Source organism: Tasmannia lanceolata, unplaced genomic scaffold, assembly GCF_043159265.1.
Source record: "Tasmannia lanceolata isolate RefF3 unplaced genomic scaffold, GAP_Taslan_0.1 ptg000007l, whole genome shotgun sequence".
In the NCBI taxonomy this organism is placed as follows: domain Eukaryota; kingdom Viridiplantae; phylum Streptophyta; class Magnoliopsida; order Canellales; family Winteraceae; genus Tasmannia; species Tasmannia lanceolata.
Genome location: NW_027518684.1, coordinates 23,713,192 through 23,733,796, shown reverse-complemented (window position 1 = coordinate 23,733,796; position 20,605 = coordinate 23,713,192). Strand labels below are relative to the sequence as shown.

General features: G+C 39.5%; 1 protein-coding gene across 2 annotated transcripts in view; it reads left to right on the top strand.

Annotated features, from left to right (window-relative positions):
- Positions 1-4,932: 4,932 nt before the first annotated feature.
- Positions 4,933-20,605, top strand: part of LOC143882316 (protein DETOXIFICATION 35-like) — a 52,528-nt gene continuing 36,855 nt past the window's right edge. Inside the window, exon 1 of one of the 2 annotated variants that reach the window (XM_077385848.1) lies at positions 4,933-5,330. In XM_077385848.1, the coding sequence (XP_077241963.1) occupies positions 5,061-5,330 (270 nt within the window). In that variant the 5' untranslated portion in view covers positions 4,933-5,060. The remainder of the gene's footprint in view (positions 5,331-20,605) is intronic. The other variant, XM_077385847.1, reaches the window with a different exon arrangement.

Here is a 20,605-nt window from a genome sequence, read left to right as displayed (position 1 = left end):
TTGTTGTTGGTTCCATTATATTGCTTTTAAAATATGCTTCTTAAGTTTTTTTGAGTATTTATTTGTGTCAGTAGACTATTTGGTAGGGCTTAGGGGGGTAACTTGCTTTATATGTGGTAAAGAACATATTCTGTGTCGTTTCTTTGCTGTTTCCTGGCAACTAAATGCACATTCCTACTGTTTCTTTACTGTTTCTTTTTCGTTTCCTTACAACTGAATGCACACTCATACTGCTTTCTTAGCAGTTTCTTTTCCTTTCCATTTTCTTCTGCCACGTCATTTCCTTTTTCTTTTCGTTTCCTGCGCGCAACTGAACAGACCCTTTGGGAATTTAGGACCAATGGGGGCTCTCTTTCATCCCCCCCCCCTTTGCAATAGCGTCCTTCATTTTAGAACTCCTTTGAAAAATATCTTCTGAGAATGTACACTTTTATTTCTTATATCACTAGATTTTTCTTTTTTCTTCTTTACTAAGTATTAGAAATAAGAGATTAAAAATTACCATGGTAGGAACAATGTCAGTAAGAGCCCCAACACCATATCATTTCTCCTCTATATAAAGGGAAGTGAGAGCCCCAACTGTATAAGGGAAGTGATATATCCACCCTTTTCTTTTACTTAGGGCAACATGTATCTATTACCTGGAGGGGTTGATGTACTTGCCCTTTTTTTTACCGAGAAAAGTACGGAATGCGGATAATGATTGCAACATAATACGAATCGCGGATACCTTTCATCTTATCTACAAAACACGCACGATTCTTCAAAAAGTGTCCACAAAAGACCCTAATGCCCTTCCTAACATAATCGGTACTTGTCATGATTATCTTTGTAGCCACATTTTTTCTATTTTAGTATTGTCTTCGAGAGAAACTAGGGTTGCATTTAATGCATTTCACGTCCCCCATTAATGCAGGGGATGCTGGCGTGTTGTACAAGGCCACCTTAGTTGTCATCCTTTGAATCATTTGAACATGTTTGAAACCAAAAAACCTTGGGTTCGTTTTAATCTTGGCCGTCAGCAATAAGCAGAGACGGGTGGATCTTTGACACATGGACATATTTTGATGGAACAGTGGCATCTTTCTTTACTGTTAGCTTTGGTTTGGTTTGAACATGTGTTTGAACCCAGAAAACATCCGGTTCATTTAAATCTTGGTTGTCACCCATAAGCAGAGACTATTGGATCCTTGACAAGTGGACATATTTTGATATACTTGAGATTCCGGCGGCGTACTCTATATTCTGCTGGCATACTCAAGATTCCGACGGCGTACTCGAGATTTCGACGGCGTACTTGATATGTTTGAACATGTGTTTGAACCCAGAAATTCTGGCGGTGTACTCGAGATTCCAGTGGCGTACCCGATGGCTTGACTTGAAGGAGTTAATACACAAACTGAATACCGGCAATGTTTCAGACAATCTTTAAAATTCGTGCGCGCTTTACATAAGGGAAACAACATTTATACGTGATAACGACATCATCTATTTGAAAACGCCAGCGCTATCTTCTCTATTTAATGTGTATAGAGATAAGCGTGGAGAAGAAGCAAGGATTACTTGTGCAATTCCGTCAGCGTCCCTTGCATTAACAGGGAACAAGAAATGCATTAAATGCAGCCCCATTTTCTCATTGAGAAATACTAAAATAATGAAAAGGAGGCTGTAAATAGAATGATTGAGGTGTACCGCCTTACACCAAATACGAGGAGGCTACTTGGGCTCTGATTATGTCAAGAAGGGAATTGGGGTCTTTTTCCCACTCATTTTTGAAGAATCGTGCGTGTTTTGTCTATTAGTACTTTTCTATGAAACAGGAAATGATAAATGCACCCCTTTTCATCACTTGGGACACCCAGCTGCATTGTACGTGGCAATCATGTCACTTCATTCTTTCAAATGTGAAGTACATTAGCCCGTTTCAGTCACAGATACATTGTAGCTTGGTGTCCGAAGTAATGAAAAAAGGGTGCATTTATCATTTCCCAATAAAATGGGGCAGTGATAAATCGACTCCCAAATATCTTAAATCGACCCCCCATGTGTCTTTCTCTCTCCTCTTTCTCTCTCTAACCCAAAGGAGAGAGAAAGACACATGTGCTACGTTTGGTTGCTTGGAGTGGCTCGGTGGGTAGTGGAATAGGAAGTCAAAGGGAGGAGACAAGCATTTTGATTTGCCTAGAATTACCTCGGAAAATTGAGAAGTAGAGTTTGGTTGTGCGGCAAATACTCGGAGAGTAGGATAAAAAGTAGGGGGTGTCATTACCAATATAGGAAGAGAGAGGAGAGAGATAGAGAGAGAGCATCATTCCCTAGAAAATTCAACAATAATTCTTTGCTTTTGGAAGAAGGGGATAAGAAAGAGATAAGCAATTATTACATGAGAGAAATCCAAGCGAATCAATGGGAGTCCAATGCATTTTGGCAACCAAACATGGAATGGCATGCCAAATCCAAACCAAATTCTTACGGCTGCCGAGCTTTTGTGCAACCAAACGAAGCGGGAGTCAATTTAAGATATATGGGGGTCGATTTATCGGTCCCCTAAAATGGTTTGGTAAATAAAATCCTCTTTTTTTTTTGCATGACATATAGAAACTCTGAGACATAGGCGTCTCCTCTTAGTAATATTTTATAAGGTAGACTGAATTCTAGTAATATTTTAACGCTACGATCTGACAGTGCATAGTTACATTTTTCAAAACGAACTAGGTAGCTTGCAACTAGGGGTGTAAACGAGCCGAGCCGAGTTGAGCTTGGCCCAGCTCGGCTTGGCTCGTTAAGCTCAACACCTGAGCTTGGGCTCGGCTCGGTCAGGCTCGCGAGCGGCTCACGAGCCTTACCGAGTTCATTAATTGGCCAATTGGGCCCTGAACTCCTACATATTTTGGGCTTTTTGGACCTGTCTTGTAGAATCAAATGATTCAAAATAAATAATTACATAACCTGTAAGGGATTTAGCGTTATAACTTATAAAATTATATATAATATATATGGGGAAATGTTTTTTGCACGATACCTCAAATAAGTTATTTGAGCAAGAGCTCAAAAAAACATATGGGCCCACATTGTTTGGATGATCCAAAGCATTCATTTGTATAGTCCAAAGATAGATAGAGTGTGCACAAAAAATCTGGTCCACAGGATTATCCTAACCCTTCGATTTATAGAGGTTAAAGTGGATTGGTATAAACCTTCACAAATCTGTCTATTTTTAACCTAAAAAATCGAAGGGTTAGGATGATCCTATGGAGCTGATTTTTTGGGCACACCCTATCTATGTAAGGGCCTATCAAATGAATGCTTTGGATCATCCAAACAATGTGGGCCCACGTGATTTTTTGAGCTCTTGCTCAGATAACTTATCTGAAGTATCGCTTAGAAAACGTTTTCCCAATATATATATATATATATATATATATATATATATATATATATATATATATATATGAGAAAACATTTCCTACGCACTTGTGTAGGTAAGTTACCTACACACTAGCTTAAAATACAGTGGGGCCCCACATTGTTTGGGTGATCCAAACCATTCATTTGAATGGTCCTCACATAGATAGGGTGTCCACAAAAAATCAGATCCATAGGATCATCCCAACCATTCAAACTATGGAGGCAAAAAATGGACTAATTTGTGAAGGTTTATACACGTCCATTTTACCTCCACAAATTGTAGGGTTGGGATGATCCTATGGATCTGATTTTTTGTGGACACCCTATCTCTGTGAGGACCATTCAAATGAATGGTTTGGATCACCCAAACAATGTGGGCCCCCACTGTATTTTAAGCTAGTGTGTAGGTAACTTATCTACACAAGTGTGTAGGAAATGTTTTCTCATATATATATATATATATATATATATATATATATATATAGAATAAGGATTGTACGCTCGAGTGCCCAATCACATGTGGGCCCACAATTTTAGGATGATCCAAAGTATTCATTTGAAAGGCCCTTATATAGATGGGGTGTGTACAAAAAATCAGCTACATAGGATCATCCTAACCCATCCATCTGGGGAGGTCAAAATGGACAGACACTGTTTGTCCATAAATCTGCCCATTTTTTCCCTCCACTTTGGAGGGGTTAGGATGATTCAATTGAGCTGATTTTTTGTACACACCCTATCTATGATAAGGCCTTGCAAATGAATGCTTTGGATCACCACAAAAAAATGTGGGACCCATGTGATTGGGCACTCGAGCGTACCATAAGGATGGTACGCTCGAGCTTACAATCATTTTCCTTATATATATATATATATGAGAGAACATTTCCTACACAAGTGTGTAGGTAAGTTACCTACACACTAGCTTAAAATACAGTGGGGGCCCATATTGTTTGGGTGATCCAAACAATTCATTTGAATGGTCCTCACATAGATAGGGTGTCCACAAAAAATCAGATCCATAGGATCATACCAACCCTACAATTTGTGGAGGTAAAATAAACGTGTATAAACCTTCACAAATTAGTCCATTTTTTGCCTCCATAGTTTGAATGGTTAGGATGATCCTATGGATCTGATTTTTTGTGGACACCCTATCTATGTGAGGATCATTCAAATGAATTGTTTGGATCACCCAAACAATGTGGGCCACCACTGTATTTTAAGCTAGTGTGTAGGTAACTTACCTACACAAGTGTGTAGGAAATGTTCTCTCATTAAATATATTAAATTCTTAACGAGCCAAGCCGAGCCTGGCCTAGCTCGGGCTCGGCTCATTAAGGATTCGAGCGGAGCCCTTACTGCGCCGAGCTCGAGCCCAAACTGACACCCCTACTTGCAGCCACCACGGGCCCTTCCTGCACAAAGTTCTCACTCTCTGCGAAAACTTTATATATAACCAAGAACAAAGGCTTGACCATATTCAGTGGCTAGTGGCTCAATCCCTATCGACAATCTCACATGAGAGAGAGAGAGAGAGTTGACCATTGAGCTAGAGGCTCAATCCCTATATAAGATCTTAAATAAGTGTGTGTGAGAGAGAGAGAGGGGAGAGGCGCATGTAGGGCTAACTTGCGCAGGTGGTGGCTAACATGGAGGCGGCGCTGCTGATGGACAGTGGTGGCATGGTGGAGGCGTCCGGAGATTACCGGGCGGTGACAGGATATTGGGAGGCGATGGGAGTGTTCAGGAAGGAATCTCGGAAGCTGTGGGATATAGCCACTCCCATCATGTTCAACATGCTCTGCGTCTACGGCATTAATTCCACGACTCAAATCTTCGTTGGCCATATCGGAAATCTCGACCTCTCTGCGGTCGCCATCGCCCTCTCCGTTATCAGCCTCTTCTCCTTCGGATTCCTGGTCAGACTCCTTTCCTCCTCTTTTTTTATTTTTTATTTTTAAAAGACTGTTTTTTATGTTTTTCTAACTTTGTTCATCGTGAAATCTCTCTCTCTCTCTCTCTCGCTCTGATGCATTCAATGTCAATTTTTTGTAAATCAACTATTTTCCCCTGTTGTTTGTTTGTAGCAATGATCTTTTAGATCTCTCTTATTTCCCCTAAATCTCATCCCCTCTTTGATTCGTACTTTTCGATCAGTGTGAAGTTCTCCGTCAGTACTTTTTCTCCATTTCGCTTTTTTGCTGGATTTCTTTTCTCTGTTTGTGTGAATCCTTCAGAACCTGGTTCCTTTCCAATCGCAACCTTTTCGACTGGATTTTTCTCTCTCCTCTTTCTCATGGCCGTACTCTGGTAAAGTTTTCGACTCAATGAACGGTACGGCTCACACCATAGGATAATCCAAACCGTCCTTTTGATAGGCCACAACATAAATAGGTTGCGCCTCAAAATATCATTTCCTTGGTTGATCATAGCCCTCCTATCTAAAGAGCAACTTCATATTATTTAAACCTCTATATATCGGAGGGTTGCAATCATCTTATAGAAATGATTATGGGGCACAACTTATTTACGATGTGGCCCATAAAATGGACGGGTTGGATCATCCTAAAGTATGAGTCGTACAGTAATATTAAGGCCCAATTGTAGGCCCGCCCATAAAATGGTGTAACAAGTTACTTATTGAGAAAAAGGAGGGAAATCACTTTGATCTCTTGTCTTGGAGAAGTAAGTGCCTCACGATTGTCCTTTCTAACGAATATTTTGTCTTACACCCAAACACTCGCAAAGTCCTATAGTACTGCCCACCAGTAAGAAGTTTGTGAGGTAGAGGCCTATGATCATCCTGTGGAAATGATTTTTTTAGGAAGCAAACTATTTACGATGTGACCCATTAAATGGACAGTTTGGATCAACTGGGCCTAAAGGTTAATATCTCCTTGAAAGAATGGGTGGGGCCTACCATGCTCAAACATTTAAACAAATTAATTGACCCCAACAACTATTATTGTTGCGGAGAGAGAGAGAGAGAGAGAGAGAGTGAGGCCGGTAAGGGGGATTTTATGCGGGGAAAAATATCACTGACCTTGTTTTTGTTTTATCTGAATTTGTCTTTTTGACTTCTATATCTACCTGCCTCATTTATTTTGTTCAGATACCTAGGAAATGACATGCCCACTTGTTCTGATAATAAGACTTTCAAACTTTACCAATCACCCATTTAGTGGATCTTAGCAATAGGGCTGCAACTCGGGTCGGGCGGGTCGGGTTTTGGAGAACCCAACCCTACCCGAGAAATATCTCGAGTCGGGTCGGGTTTTTTTTTTGGAAAACCCATGATTCCCAAACCCGGCGCTACCTATGATAAATCTCGGGTCGGATCGGATTTTTTCACGTTGTCGCAATTTTTTAAGGAAAATTCTTGTTTGGCAAGGCAACTCAACTCATAGAAGTAGAAATTACACTCACAGTGTACTTGAATCAAACAATGATGTAATTACACTCACATTACACTTGAATCAAACAATGCTGTAATCAAACAATGTTGTAATTACAATCAAACAATGCTAAATCAAACACTTGAATCAACTCAACTCATAGAAGTAGAAATTACACTCACATACAATAACAGTGGGTGCGTGGGTTTTCACTTTTAACTTTTAACTAACAATAGAAAAAAATGTACATACTATAACTTATGTAACTTGGGTCGGGTCGGGTCGGGCCCCTTCAAACCCGGCTCGACCCGAGATTCATGCGGGCTTTTGAATGCTCAACCCTGCTCGACCCGAAACCCATGAAACCTGAACCCAACCCAGGCTATTTCCGGGTCGGGTCGATGCGGGTCGGGTAAAACCCGGCTCGAGTTGCAGCACTACTTAGGAACTAGTTAGGAATATAAAGTTTGAAATAACTTTTAATATCCAGTTCATTATTGTAAAACTAGTCGGTCAATGACACTGTTACAAGATTCACTGAATGGTTTTCAATTCCCATTTATTCTTGGTTCTTTATTTTGCCTTCTTTGATACCCACTTGGATATTGATATCCGCACTCCCTTGTTTCGTTAGCCATCGTTTGAACTTTCAACAAGGGTTGTGCTGATACCATTTCCTTATGTAATGGGAAACTTTTGCAACAGTGATTGTTCAAAGTAATTTCGACGTGAAGATCCATTGTCACGTGTACGGTTGTAGGAAGCAATTGTGTCCGTTGATCTCGTGAGGTACCATGAGTCTAGTCCATTGAAGCTGGTCACGCCATGATTAGATGATCTAGCCCTTCGTCCAAAGGCATCCTTAGATCTAACGGAGGGGACTATATATCCCTAGTGTTGTTCCACATTTACGATGAAGCGGTGCTCAAATGAATTTCGATGGTGCTTGTCCAGGTAGTCATATTTTGGCCCTAGCATTGGGAATACCTTGATCAGATGATCCTAGCCCGTTATCCCTAACCGTCCATCGATCTTTGTAGTCTTTTATCTCAAGACAACCCATGATGCCACATGGTGCTCTACGAGATCAGTGGTCTTAGATTGACATGATTGCATGCCCGATCACCTAAGTTATGAATTCTGTTTCGTTCGGCATTTAATTTTGGTCACTGGAACGGAATGCCTCGGTGTTTCTGGTCGTTTCATTTCGGTGCACTACGGCGGCCAAAATTTTTTAATAGTTCAAAATTTTAAAAATTAGCACTACAGCGGCCACAAAATTTTAATAGTTTAAAATATTAAAAAATTAAAAAAAATCAGAAATTTTTAAAAAGTGGAACAACAAGGTCATCCTTTGCAATCCAATCCATCATAACATCAAGGTTGTAAAGATCTAACTTTTACTTAAAGGAAAATCACTATAAATGAAAAAAATTTAGAGACTAAATTATGAGATTTTTTACTGGAGTTTTAGGATTTAATAATGTTTGGACATGATAGAATTTGTGAATTTTTAAAATTGGAAGAATACCACATCTTTTAGAAGTTAAGCTTTTGACCTGCTCGATATTTTTGAATTTTGTACCAGAACTGGAAAATTTACCTTTTATCCTTATAGAATTGGGTCTTGAAACGACGGTTTTAAATTTCAGTCGAAATTTTGGATTTTGGTTGAAACTGAAACCGAAATTTCACAAAATCCGAAATTTCGGGTGAAAATTTCAGTCTAAATTCCGGATTTAGCAAATTTTGACTGAAATTTATGATAGAATAAAATATTACTTTTTTCTTTTTTTGGGTTTCAACTAAAATTTCAAGATATCAGTCGAAATTTCGATCCCGCCCAAGGCTGAACGAAACCGAAATTTAAAACCATGCTTGAAACTATTTTTAATAAATCAAAATGGAGAAGTATTCCCTTATTTATATGAAAATCTTAAGCAAATGGACATTTACTTAAATGACTTTACATGTAAATATTGAGAAGAGGAAAGAAGAAGAGAAAAGAACTATGAAGAGGCAAGAAGAAGAGAAGAAAAAAAGCCTAAAATGGGGTGTTTAGTACGAAATAGGGTATTTCTCCCGGTTTCGGTTGAAACACCATGTTTTGTGCGGATTTCGTATGAAACGGACGAAACGGGACGAAATCCGGAACGAAACGGTAAATATACCGATTATGTTTCGGCTTTCGATCCAGAACGAATTGCTCCGTCCATTTCAGACCCATACCGAGCGTGACTTGGCCTACCCTCCAACGGTAAATCTATCTATAGAGTGTCACTAGCTAAGCTATGACTTCCTAATTTATCTATAGATGTCATTTCTTTTACGGCAAAATGAAACGGAATTCATACCTTAGCTAGTGACACTCTATAGATTATAAATTTTTGGATAGTTTTCCATTCTTCTTTAAGTGAATCCTTCAGGAGCATTGGATCCCATTCTCCCTCGGAGTATAGTTCATCAAGTGATTGTCCAGACGTTACTCTTTTTATGAATTTTTCTTTCATCCAATCTGTCCAGAGGGTTCTTCAATTGCTGATAATTTGACAGAATTGCTTTAATTGGCAGTTTTATTTATATCTTCTTGCTCTTGATGCCCATGCCCAGTCCTCCCTCTGATCTTGGTTTGCATGTCTTTTGTTGGGAAAGTTGCCTTATTTCCCAAGACATGTGGGAAGGCAAGTTAGCAAAAAAGAAACTTGGGTTTTAGGAAAACAACTTAGGTTTCTTATGTGGGCAGCGAGAGGCTTGGGGTGTGTTTGGTTACCTCAAGGGGAGAAGGGAGAGAAAAAAGAGAGGAGGAGAGAGAAAGAGAGAGGAGAAAGTGGGTTTCTTCATTGGTTCTTCTTGGGTTTTCTCTTGGGGTTGTTCTCTTGGGTTTTCTCTCGGGTTATCTCTCGTACGGTCTTGGGTTTGAGAAGCAAGGATAGGGTTGCGGGTTTGTGGGTTTGGGTTAAATCCATTGTAATCCTTGTATATTGTTTTTCTCATAGTGGAACATCGTGTTTGTTGCCCTTGGATGTAGGCTTGGCCGAATGATGCGGGGGCCGGATAACGGATTGACGCTCTGATACCAAATGACACGGGCGGATTGCGGAAGCAAAACTCTGATGAGGAATGCATAGCGATGCAGAAGATGGTTCTAAAGGAAAGCCTAAAGGTACTCTAATGTATGTGGGTTCAAGGCGATAGGTCTATTCAAGAATAAAATTAGTACTTTGGGGTTCAAAGATTGGAAAAAGGATGGCAATCTATTAATGAAAGGGTGGTTGGGTAGTTGGTTCAAGATGTTGTAGATTTAGGGAATAATACGGCATACCAGATTTCTGTTGAGAAATAGAAACAACAAACAAACAGTGTTAGTAAAACCTTTTCCTATGTGGCGAGATGAGGCACGGACTATGTTGCTCTCTTTAAGGTGAATTTGCGCCTCTGCAGAAACTAATTCCGATGCAGCAGATTACTGGCCGCAATCACCCCCAGGATACAACAGCTCGACACACCGTCGATCTCCGAGAACTGCACGATCAAGGAGATTCGAACCACCCAAACACTCCAATAGCCCAACAAAATACGAAAAATAAAAGAAGGAAGAAATCTCTGTTTACAGAAGACAGTAAAAGCTAGAAGAAAACAGTAGCTTTTTTCGTTCTGTTGTTGTGTATCAAAACCACAGAGAACATCCTCTTTTATAAACCAAAACATGTCCGTTCAACACACCCTTTAATGGAGTAAAGACGCCCTTTAAGAAAAGAGCCGTTCAAAAGACATTACAGGTGCCAAAGGTCGCATCCCAACAGTCACAACGTTCAAGAACGCCGGCGTTATTCAGATACACCCCCGTTATTAAGGTACGCCGGCTTACTCAAGAACTGCGCTGTTATTTACCCAGTTAATGACGTTCCAGTAAGCCGGCTTACTCAGGTACGCCTGCTTACCTGATCAATAACGCTTAGACAGACAAAAACAAAAATTAAACTGTAGGGGAAGGAAAACACCTTGACTCACACACGCGGCCGGGCAGCGCGCGTGTGGTATAGCCAAAAGCCCACCATGTCCATTTGGTGGTTCATGCGCAAAGGCCCCCTTTCTCCTCTTCTCATTCACAAAGCTAAGGAAGTGAAAAGCTATATAACCACATGAAGCTTTTCTTCACTTTCCAATACGGGACTATTCGCTTTAGTGAAGGAAGTGAGCAAACTCATTTTACAAACCAAAGTGGCTTCTTTTTGTAAACAAAAGAACTTTATAAAATACCAACAAGGGCTATTTTGTATTAAAATACCAACAATCCCCTACTTGTTTTAATAGAAAACATTTTAAAACAAAATATAACTTGTATTGGGCAACCGGCGAAGCAACACGCATAATAAAGGTGACTATGCCTTGAACCTTTACTTAGTGTAAGTGTATTCCAACTGCCAGGAGTTGAAGTGACTATGTCTTGAACTACAATCCTTGGGGGCTAGAAAGAAATACACCACACGTATAAAGCTAAAGTGTTCTATTGGTTCTTCCAAGCTTGCACATTATGGCCCTGTGCACATCCTAGTGTCCATGCAAGCAGAAGAGAATTAAGCCCACATTCTCTTTGGAAGCGGCCCACTTCCTAGCAAACACTTAGGTGAGTCTATCAAGGATGCTCCTGTAGCCTAGACATCCCACTTATATGAGTTATAGATCTCATTAAGAGTAAAATACTCAACCTCACAAAGCTTCAGGATATCATGCTGGGTTACACATAGGGATGGACTTCGAGATAAACTCATATTTAGCATGATCGTGGCATCATCCACCAATTACACTATGAGTCGTTTTTCCCATTGAAAATTTGGTTCTTGGGATCTCCAGTCCCTAGATTGGGTATCCATCATAGGTAATTACTCATTAATGGGCTTAAGTCCCATCCCCCCTCGATGTAATGCAGATTTTCTCCCTTGATAAGGCCTTAGTTAAGGGATCTGCTAAGTTATCACCTGATCTCACAAAATCAACGTTGACTGCGCCATTGGATATCAACTCTCTCACAGTATTGTGCTTTCTTCGGGTCTGTCGCGACTTTCCATTATAGTACTTGTTCTGTACTCTTCCAATTACTGTCATGCTGTCACAATGAATCAAAACTGCAGACACAGGTCTATACCACACAAGTATGTCAGATAAAAAATTATTTAACCAAGTAGCTCTTCACAAGCAGAGGTTAGTGCAATTAGTTCTGATTCCATAGTAGATTGAGCAATTATAGTTTGTTTCTTAGATCTCCAAGAGACAACACCACCACCAATAGTAAATACATAACCTATGGTAGCTTTGGAATCTTCTGACAAAGTATTCCAATCCGCATCGCTGAATCCTTCCAAGACAGCAGGAAATCTCTGAAAATGAATCCCATTAGTAATAGTACGTTTAAGATATCTCATGACACGTGATATAGCATTCCAATGTTCTATACTAGGACAACTAGTATATCTACATAGCAAACCAACATCATATGCAATATCAGGTTTAGTGCAATCTGTAGCATATCTTAAACTACCAATGATACTAGCATACTCTTTTTGATTCACACTGTCACCATCATTAGAATACAATCTAATACTTGGATCAAAAGGAGTACAAACAGGTTTACAATCAAAATACTTATACTTTTTAAGTATTTTCTCAATATAATTGGATTGACCAAGTGAAATACCATTTCCAGATCTAGTTATTTTGATGCCCAAAATTACATTTGCTTCATCAAGATCTTTCATATCAAAGTTTTGTATAAGCAAGCTTTTGGTCTTATTAACTACTTCTAAGTTAGAACAATAAATCGAAAGATCATTAACATACAAGAAAATGATAATACAACATGAATCAAAATACTTATAGTAAATGCATTTATCACTTTCATTTATCTTAAACCCATTTGATATAATAACATTATCAAATTTCTCATGCCATTGTTTAGGTGCTTGTTTAAGACCATAAAGCGATCTCAACAATTTACACACTTTATTTTCTTGACCAAAGGTAACAAAACCATCAGGTTGATCCATATATATCTCCTCTTCTAAACTACCATTCAGAAATGCAGTCTTTACAACCATTTGATGGATAACAAGGTTATAGATGGCTGCCACTGCAATTAAGACTCTGATAGATGTGATTCTAGTAACTGGAGAGTAAGTGTCAAAGAAATCTATGTTCTCTTTCTGTTTAAAGCCTTTGGCCACAAGCTTTGCTTTAAACTTATCTATGGTTCCATCTGGTTTTAGTTTTCTTCTAAGAACCCATTTACAACCAATAGTTTTACATCCTGGAGGCAAATCTACCAATTTCCAAGTTTAGTTAGACATCAAAGATTCCATCTCATCATTGATGGCTTCTCTCTAAAAATCAGCATCCGAAGAGGATAAAGCTTCCTCTAAGGAAGATGGATCTCCCTCTAAGGTAAAGGCATAGAAGTCAGGGCCAAAATCGTTGGCTATTCTAGCCCTCTTACTTCGTCTTGATTCAATTTCAGTTTCAGTGTGTTCATCTAAGCCATGTTTAGTACCCCCACTATTTACAATAGTTCTGGTACCTCCACTCTGTCCTCAAAAAATTCAGCATCTACTGATTCAACAATTACAATATTTTTGAGGTCAAGAAACCTATATGTTTTACTTTTTAAAGAGTAACCTATAAAAACACATTCTATGGCTCTACTTCTTAGTTTTGGTCTTTTAAGATCAGGAAGTCTCACATAGGCTAAACAGCCCCATACTCTAAAGTAAATTACTTTAGGTTTCCTATTTTTCCATAACTCAAGTGGTGACACTTTCGTTTTATTGTTTGGGATTCTATAAAAAACATAGTTTGAAGTTAGAATTGCTTCACCCCATAAGTTAATAGGAGCACCTGAACTTAGGAGCAAAGCATTTGTAAGTTCAACTAATGTTCTATTCTTCCTTTCTGCAACCCCACTTGACGCAGGGGAGTAAGGAGCAGTGGTTTCATGTATTATCCCTAGAGATTTCACAAAATCAGTAAACTCTAGTGATTCATACTCACCACCTCTATCACTTCTAAGTCTCTTGATTTTCATGTGAAACCGGTTTTTAACTTCTAACAAATATTCTTTAAACATTTTTAAGGCTTCACTCTTTTGTCTTATCAAATAAATGATTGAATATTTAGAAAAATCATCTATCAAAGTTATGAAGTATCTTTTACCACTACGGGTTAGGATACTATCTAACTCACAGATGTCAGTATGGACTAATTCTATTAACTCTGAATTCCTTTTAATACTTTTGAAAGGTTTTCTAGCTATTTTTGCCATACTACATGTTTCACACTTTGAAAATCTTCTAAATTCATTTTTAGGATTAAACCAAGTATACTCATACCATGCACATACTTTTTATTTATGTGACATAATCTAGCATGCGAAGAGTTCACACAATCAAGCATATAAGCAGAAGAAGAAATTTCATTCATTTCAATATTGGGTTTAAACATCCCATCACAAGCATATCCTTTCCCAACAAAGGATCCATGTTTAGTTACAATGTCCTGATCAGATTCATTGGTTTGTTTAAATCCAGCCTTATTTAACAAAAAATCAGAAACTAAGTTCTTCCTCATTTCAGGAGTGTGAAGAACATCCTTCGCAGCACTTTCTGCCCATAAGTGAATCGGAGTTCAACATCCCCAGTTCCGAGTACCTTAGTGGTATGAGAATCTCCCAACAACACCTTCTTATCACTTTCAACAGGTACGTAAGTCTTGAACCAACTTCTGTCATAACACACATGACGAGAAGCCCCTGTGTCAACCCACCACCCATCAGATCCGCCAACGGCATTTACCTCAGTGATCATAGCCACAAGTGGCTCTTCAGTCACATTGGCCTGAGGGACTTGTGTACCTTTCTTTTGCCAACACATTCGGGAAATATGCCCTTTCAACCCACAGTTGTAGCAAACAACCTTAGAATAATCACTATTCTTTTTGGGGTTCTGGTTCTGACTTTTATTGGTACCTTGGTTTTGGTTTTGTTTTCTCTTCATCGACTTCTTCTTAAGCTTCAGATTCACTTGCGGTTTTTGGCTTCGGCTTTGGAAAACAGAAATAGCGTTTACATTACTAACATTTTCCTCTTTCTTATCCTGGTTACAATTCTCTTCTTCAATCCGAAGACGGACAAGAAGACTTTCCATTGAAAGTTCTTTAGATTTATGTAAAAGAGAGTTTCTAAAATCTTTCCACGAAGGAGGCAACTTGTCAATCACAGCAGCCACTTGAATTGTTCACTTATAATCATTCCTTCTGCAAGAATGTCATGGACCAATTTCTTTAGTTCATGGGTCTGTGATATAACAGTCCTCTCATCAACCATGTAAAATCTAAAGTATATGCTAACATCATACTTCTTTGAACCCGCTTCTTCCATATCATACTTTTTCTGTAATGCTTCCCAAAGTGACTTAGAATCTTGAGAGTCACTATAGAAATCATACAGTTTATCGGAAAGGCTATTCAAAATAAAATTTTGACACAAGAAATCAGATTCTTTCCACTATTTTTTCAATACAGAACAAGTCGGTTCAAGTTCTGATCTCCATGTCTTTGCTTCAGTTAATACATGGGCTACCTTTTTCGTGGACAGATAAAAGAACATCTTCTTCTTCCATCTCTTAAAGTTTGCCCCGTTAAAACGAAAAGGTTTATTCGGATTGGAGGAATCCAATAAAACTTCATCGTGTGATGCCATATTATAAAGAGACAATCAAATTCACCTTAAAATTGTTGTGGATTTAGGGAATAATACGGCTTACCAGATTTCTGTTGAGGAACAGAAACAACAAACAAACAGCGTTAGTAAAACCTTTTTCGATGCGGCGAGATGAGGCACGGACTATGTCGCTCTCTTTAAGGTGAATTTGTGCCTCTGCGGAAACTAATTCCGATGCAGCAGATTACTAGCCGCAATCACCTCCAGGATACAACAGCCCGACGCACCGTCAATCTCCGAGAACTGCACGATCAAGGAGATTCGAACCACCTAAACACTCCAGTAGCCTAACAAAATACGTCAAATAAAAGAAGGAAGAAATCTCTGTTTACAGAAGACAGTAAAAACTAGAAGAAAACAGTAGTTTTTTTCGTTCTGTTGTTGTGTATCAAAACCACAGAGAACATCCTCTTTTATAAACCAAAACATGTCCGTTCAATACACCATTTAATGGAGTAAAGATGCTCTTTAAGAAAAGAGCCGTTCAAAAGACGTTACAGATGCCAAAGGTCGCATCCCAATAGTCACAACGTTCAGGAACGCCGGCGCTATTCATGTACGCCAGCGTTATTAAGATACGCCGGGTTACTCAAGAACTGCCCTGTTATTTACCCAGTTAATAACGTTCCAATAAGCCGGCTTACCTGATCAATAACGCCGAAGGTAAAGAGAAGTTAAACGGACAGAGAGTCGGGCCGGGCTAGGGGTGTAAATGGATATTCGGAAATTCGATTACCGTCCGCATCCGAATCCGTTTAAAGCGAATATTATCCGAATCCGTTTCAAGCGGATATTATCCGAATCCGTTTATGAGATATCCGGCTCTTAGCGGATGCGAATCTGGTAAATGGTATATCCGATCCGTTTAACATCCGAATCCGAGAAGTAAATCCTTTTTATTTATTATTAATAATATCATTAATATTTATTTTTAGTAATGACACACTATCTTTTGTTTCTATAAGAAAAGTGAATATTCTTTTTAGGAAAAATAAAATAAAAACAAAAATAGCCCAAGCCCATTCCATCATATACAAAAAAAAAAAGAAAAACCCAAAGACCACTACCAACACTATCATCCATCCCCATCCCCTCCCTCTCTCTCTCTCTCTCTCTCTCTCTCTCTCTGCCTTTGTTTTAAAAGGAAGAAGAGGATCTCATATATTTTAGGGTTTGAGAGTTAATTTTGTGAAGAGAATGTAGAGGTCTAGTTTTAGGGTTTGGAAAATTCATTCGAGTAAGTAGGAGAAAAAAGATAAAGTGCTGCAATAAAATGTTCGAATTTATCGGATAAACGGATACGGATAATATCCGAATTCGAACAATATCCGACGGATACGAATTCGGTAATAGATATTAAATATCCGTCGAATCCGAATCCGAATCCGAATTCGGATAGTGTATACTGTAATCGAATTCGGATATAGCCATATCCGCTCCGAATTCGATCCATTTAGGCGGCGCGTGTGTGGTATAGCCAAAAGCCCACCGGGTCCATTTGGTGGTTCATGCGCAAAGGCCCCCTTTCTCCTCTTCTCATTCACAAAGCTAAGGATGTGAAAAGCTCTATAACCACATGAAGCTTTTCTCCACTTTCCAATACGGGACTATTCGCTTTAGTGAAAGAAGTGAGCAAACTCATTTTACAAACTAAAGTGGCTTCTTTTTGTAAACAAAAGAACTTTGTAAAATACCAACAAGAGCTATTTGTGTATTAAAATACCAACACAAGAGATTAAAACTAATAGTATGGCTGGCTTTAGAAAGGTTTGGGATAATAGTTCTTTGGCTGATATATATATGCTGAAGGAAGGTGATACGATCAACAAAAACAAGGACCGGTGGGCTGCAAATTAATGAAGCTTGGGGTTGATAGTTCAAGATGCATATAGAGGTGGCTGTTGGGGATTCATGGGGTAAATTCAAGCAGCAAATGGCTTGAATCAAGAGATAAAACAAGAGCAGCAGATGGCTCTTCTGTGTGTGGCTTCCGAAAGCAACAACGGCAATAAGGCAACAACAAAGGCAACGACTAAAATTTTATTCCAAAAGATGAAAAATTCTTTTACAAGGAAGTCTATTTATAGACTTTTGGTATAGAAATCCTAAATCAACCAAAATAATGATAAAAACGTCTACTGCTACTAAAACTCAATTAACTCCTAAAAATTCTCTAACCCAATCCTAAAAGATCTAAAAAAAAAACGTCTAGCTATATCTTTTAAAATCCTAAAAATCTATCAAAGTCCTAAACAAAATCAATCTCCTAAAATCTCTAGATATGGATGGCCAACTCTAAATAGAAATAAAATAAAACAAAACAACCCAAAAAGGACTCTTCAAACGTAGTAATCAACGTGGACCATAGATTTGGGCGCTATCTAATATCTTTCAATATGACTGTTGATCTTCTTAATCTTGCGAGATGCACCTGCATCACCGAACCACGTAAAATCTTGGTCTTCAACTTTTGGCTTGTTTATTGTTTTATCTTTTCCGTTTAACTTGTGCACGATCAAATTGATTAACCTGACGGATTTTCTCAACAAGTGATTTTAGACCTGTGGTTAGAGTGATCATCGAGGCAGGGTGGAGTGATCGTGGGTGTTGGGGTTGGATCTCGATTAGAGCAATCTTTGGGAAAGATTCTTCTTTGAGGTAGAGCACTACACCAGTAAGTGCAAAGTAATATGAGATTGCGGTAAAATCGAGTTTTGCCCACTTCAACATCGACAAGTTTGACGGAAAGGGCAGTTTCACCTTATGGCAGATGTGGGTGAAGGACATCCTAGTTCAACAAGGATTTACTAAGGCGTTGAAGGAAAATGGTGGGAAGATGGAGAAGATGAGGGATACCGAGCGGGAAGACATGGAGTCGAGGGGTAGTCAACACGATTCGACTATGTCTGGCAGATAACACTATGTTTAATGTTATGGAAGAAGAAAATGCGCCTAAATTGTGCGACAAGTTGGAAAAGCTTTACATGTTTAAAAGCTTGGCCAACCAGTTGTATATGGAACGACAATTGTACGGGCTAAAGATGCCGGAAGGCGGGAATCTTCTGGAACACATGACGGTGTTAAATGGGCTTGTGAATCAGCTCCACAAGGTTGATGAAAAGTTGAAGGAAGAAGACAAGGCCCTATTACTTCTTACTTCACTTCTTGATTCATATGACAACCTAGTGATGGCTTTATTGTATGGTAATGATACGATAAAGTTGGAGGAAGTCAGGGCATCGCTCTTATCGAATGAGATGTGGAAGAAACCTGTTATTGATGGAAGTGAAGAGCATGAGTTGGTTGTCCATGGAAGGAATTAAAGAGGAAGCTCTTCTGACAGGGGATCAGGAAAATGCAAGTCAATCCAGGGTCAGCGGAAAGGGCGTGCAATGCTATCGTTGTAAGGAATATGGTCACATCAAGCGACATTGTCTGAAGCGAGCTGACCAGGGGGACAATGGTGCTACAGATACTGTGCCGGCGGTAACGGATGAGCATGGTGAAGAGGTTGGAGACATTCTTACAATCTCATTAGCAAATCACACTTGTCATGATGAGTGGATTCTAGATTTAGGGTGCTCTGTTTATGTATGCTTCATTGGAGTTGGAATAGTGAAGATCACTATGTTCGATGGAGTGGTTCGTACTTTGGGTGTGTGGCATATGTCCCAAAGATGCCAAAGAATCTAGTGTCTCTTGGCCGGTTGGATTCCAAGGTTGCAGGTATTCAGCTGAAGGTAAAGCCATGATAATCACATATGGTTGTACGGTTCTAATGAAAGGAGAGAAGTATGGTGGATTATATCGTCTAGTTGAGGACACGGTGACTAATGTTCCCAAGATTTCGATGGCTAGGTAGAAACAAGGTAATGGCGTGTGCGCATAGGGTCTCTTTCACATTTGGTGCAGAGACAGGTTTTCAGATTGCAGACGATAGTGAGAAGGTGACAGTACCTGTGTTGGGGAGGATGGATCGAGATCTCTCTTCAGGGTTGACTAAGTGAGTCAACGGGTTGGCAACTATTGGCCGTGTTAATCAAATCGGGAGGAATCAGGACTAGGATGATTCGAGGGTGTGTAACTGGTACTTCGGAAGGCTAATGGTGGTTTGCGGTGATAGCCGACCGGTGGAGACATCAATATAAAATCTTTAGGCGGCTGTGAAATAAGCCAAGGTCGAGATTGTTGGGAAAGTTTCCTTATTTCCCAAGACATGTGGTAAAGCAAGTAGGCAAAACTTGGGTTTTAGGAAAACCTATCCGGTATAAATAAGAGAGCTTGGGCATGGGTTTCTTGTGTGGGCAGCGAGAGGCTTGGGGTGTGCTCGGCTACCTCAAGGCGAGAAGGGAGAGAAAAAAGAGAGAGGAGGAGAGAGAAAGAGAGATGAGAAAGTGGTTCTTCTTGGGTTTTCTCTTGGTTTTTTCTCAGGTTATCTCGTGTACCGTCTTGGGTTTGAGAAGCAAGGAGAGGGTTGTGGGTTTGGGTTAAATCCATTGTAATCCTGTATGTTGTGTTTCTCATAGTGAAAGATCGTGTTTCTCACCCTTGGATGTAGGCTTGACTGAACCATGTAAAATCTTGGTGTTCATGTTTTGGCTTGTTTGTTGTTTTAGCTTTTCCGTTTAATTTGTGCACGAACGGATTGATTTTCCCAACGGATTTTCTCAACATCTTTCCATGCAATTATGTGGAGCTTTTTCTTGCCTGTTGACCCCGCCTAATCACCTTTTCAAGGCTTGCAATTACCCCTTTGGCCATATTGAATGCGTGTGATCAGTAAATCTGGTATGAACTAAGGACCAATCTTACCAGCTCCACTCTCCCTGCTTTTAACAGGTATAAGTTACTCCATCCCTCTATTCTTCTCTAGACTTTAGCAATATGAGGTAGGCAGTCTTTCTTGGTGAGTCTTGGGTTGTACAAGGGTAGCCCTACGTATGTGACTGGAAGGTTCCCCTCCTTCATACCAAATTTGTCGATGATCTCCCTTCTCTTCCTTGTGCTGGTTGCCGAGAAAAATATTTCACTT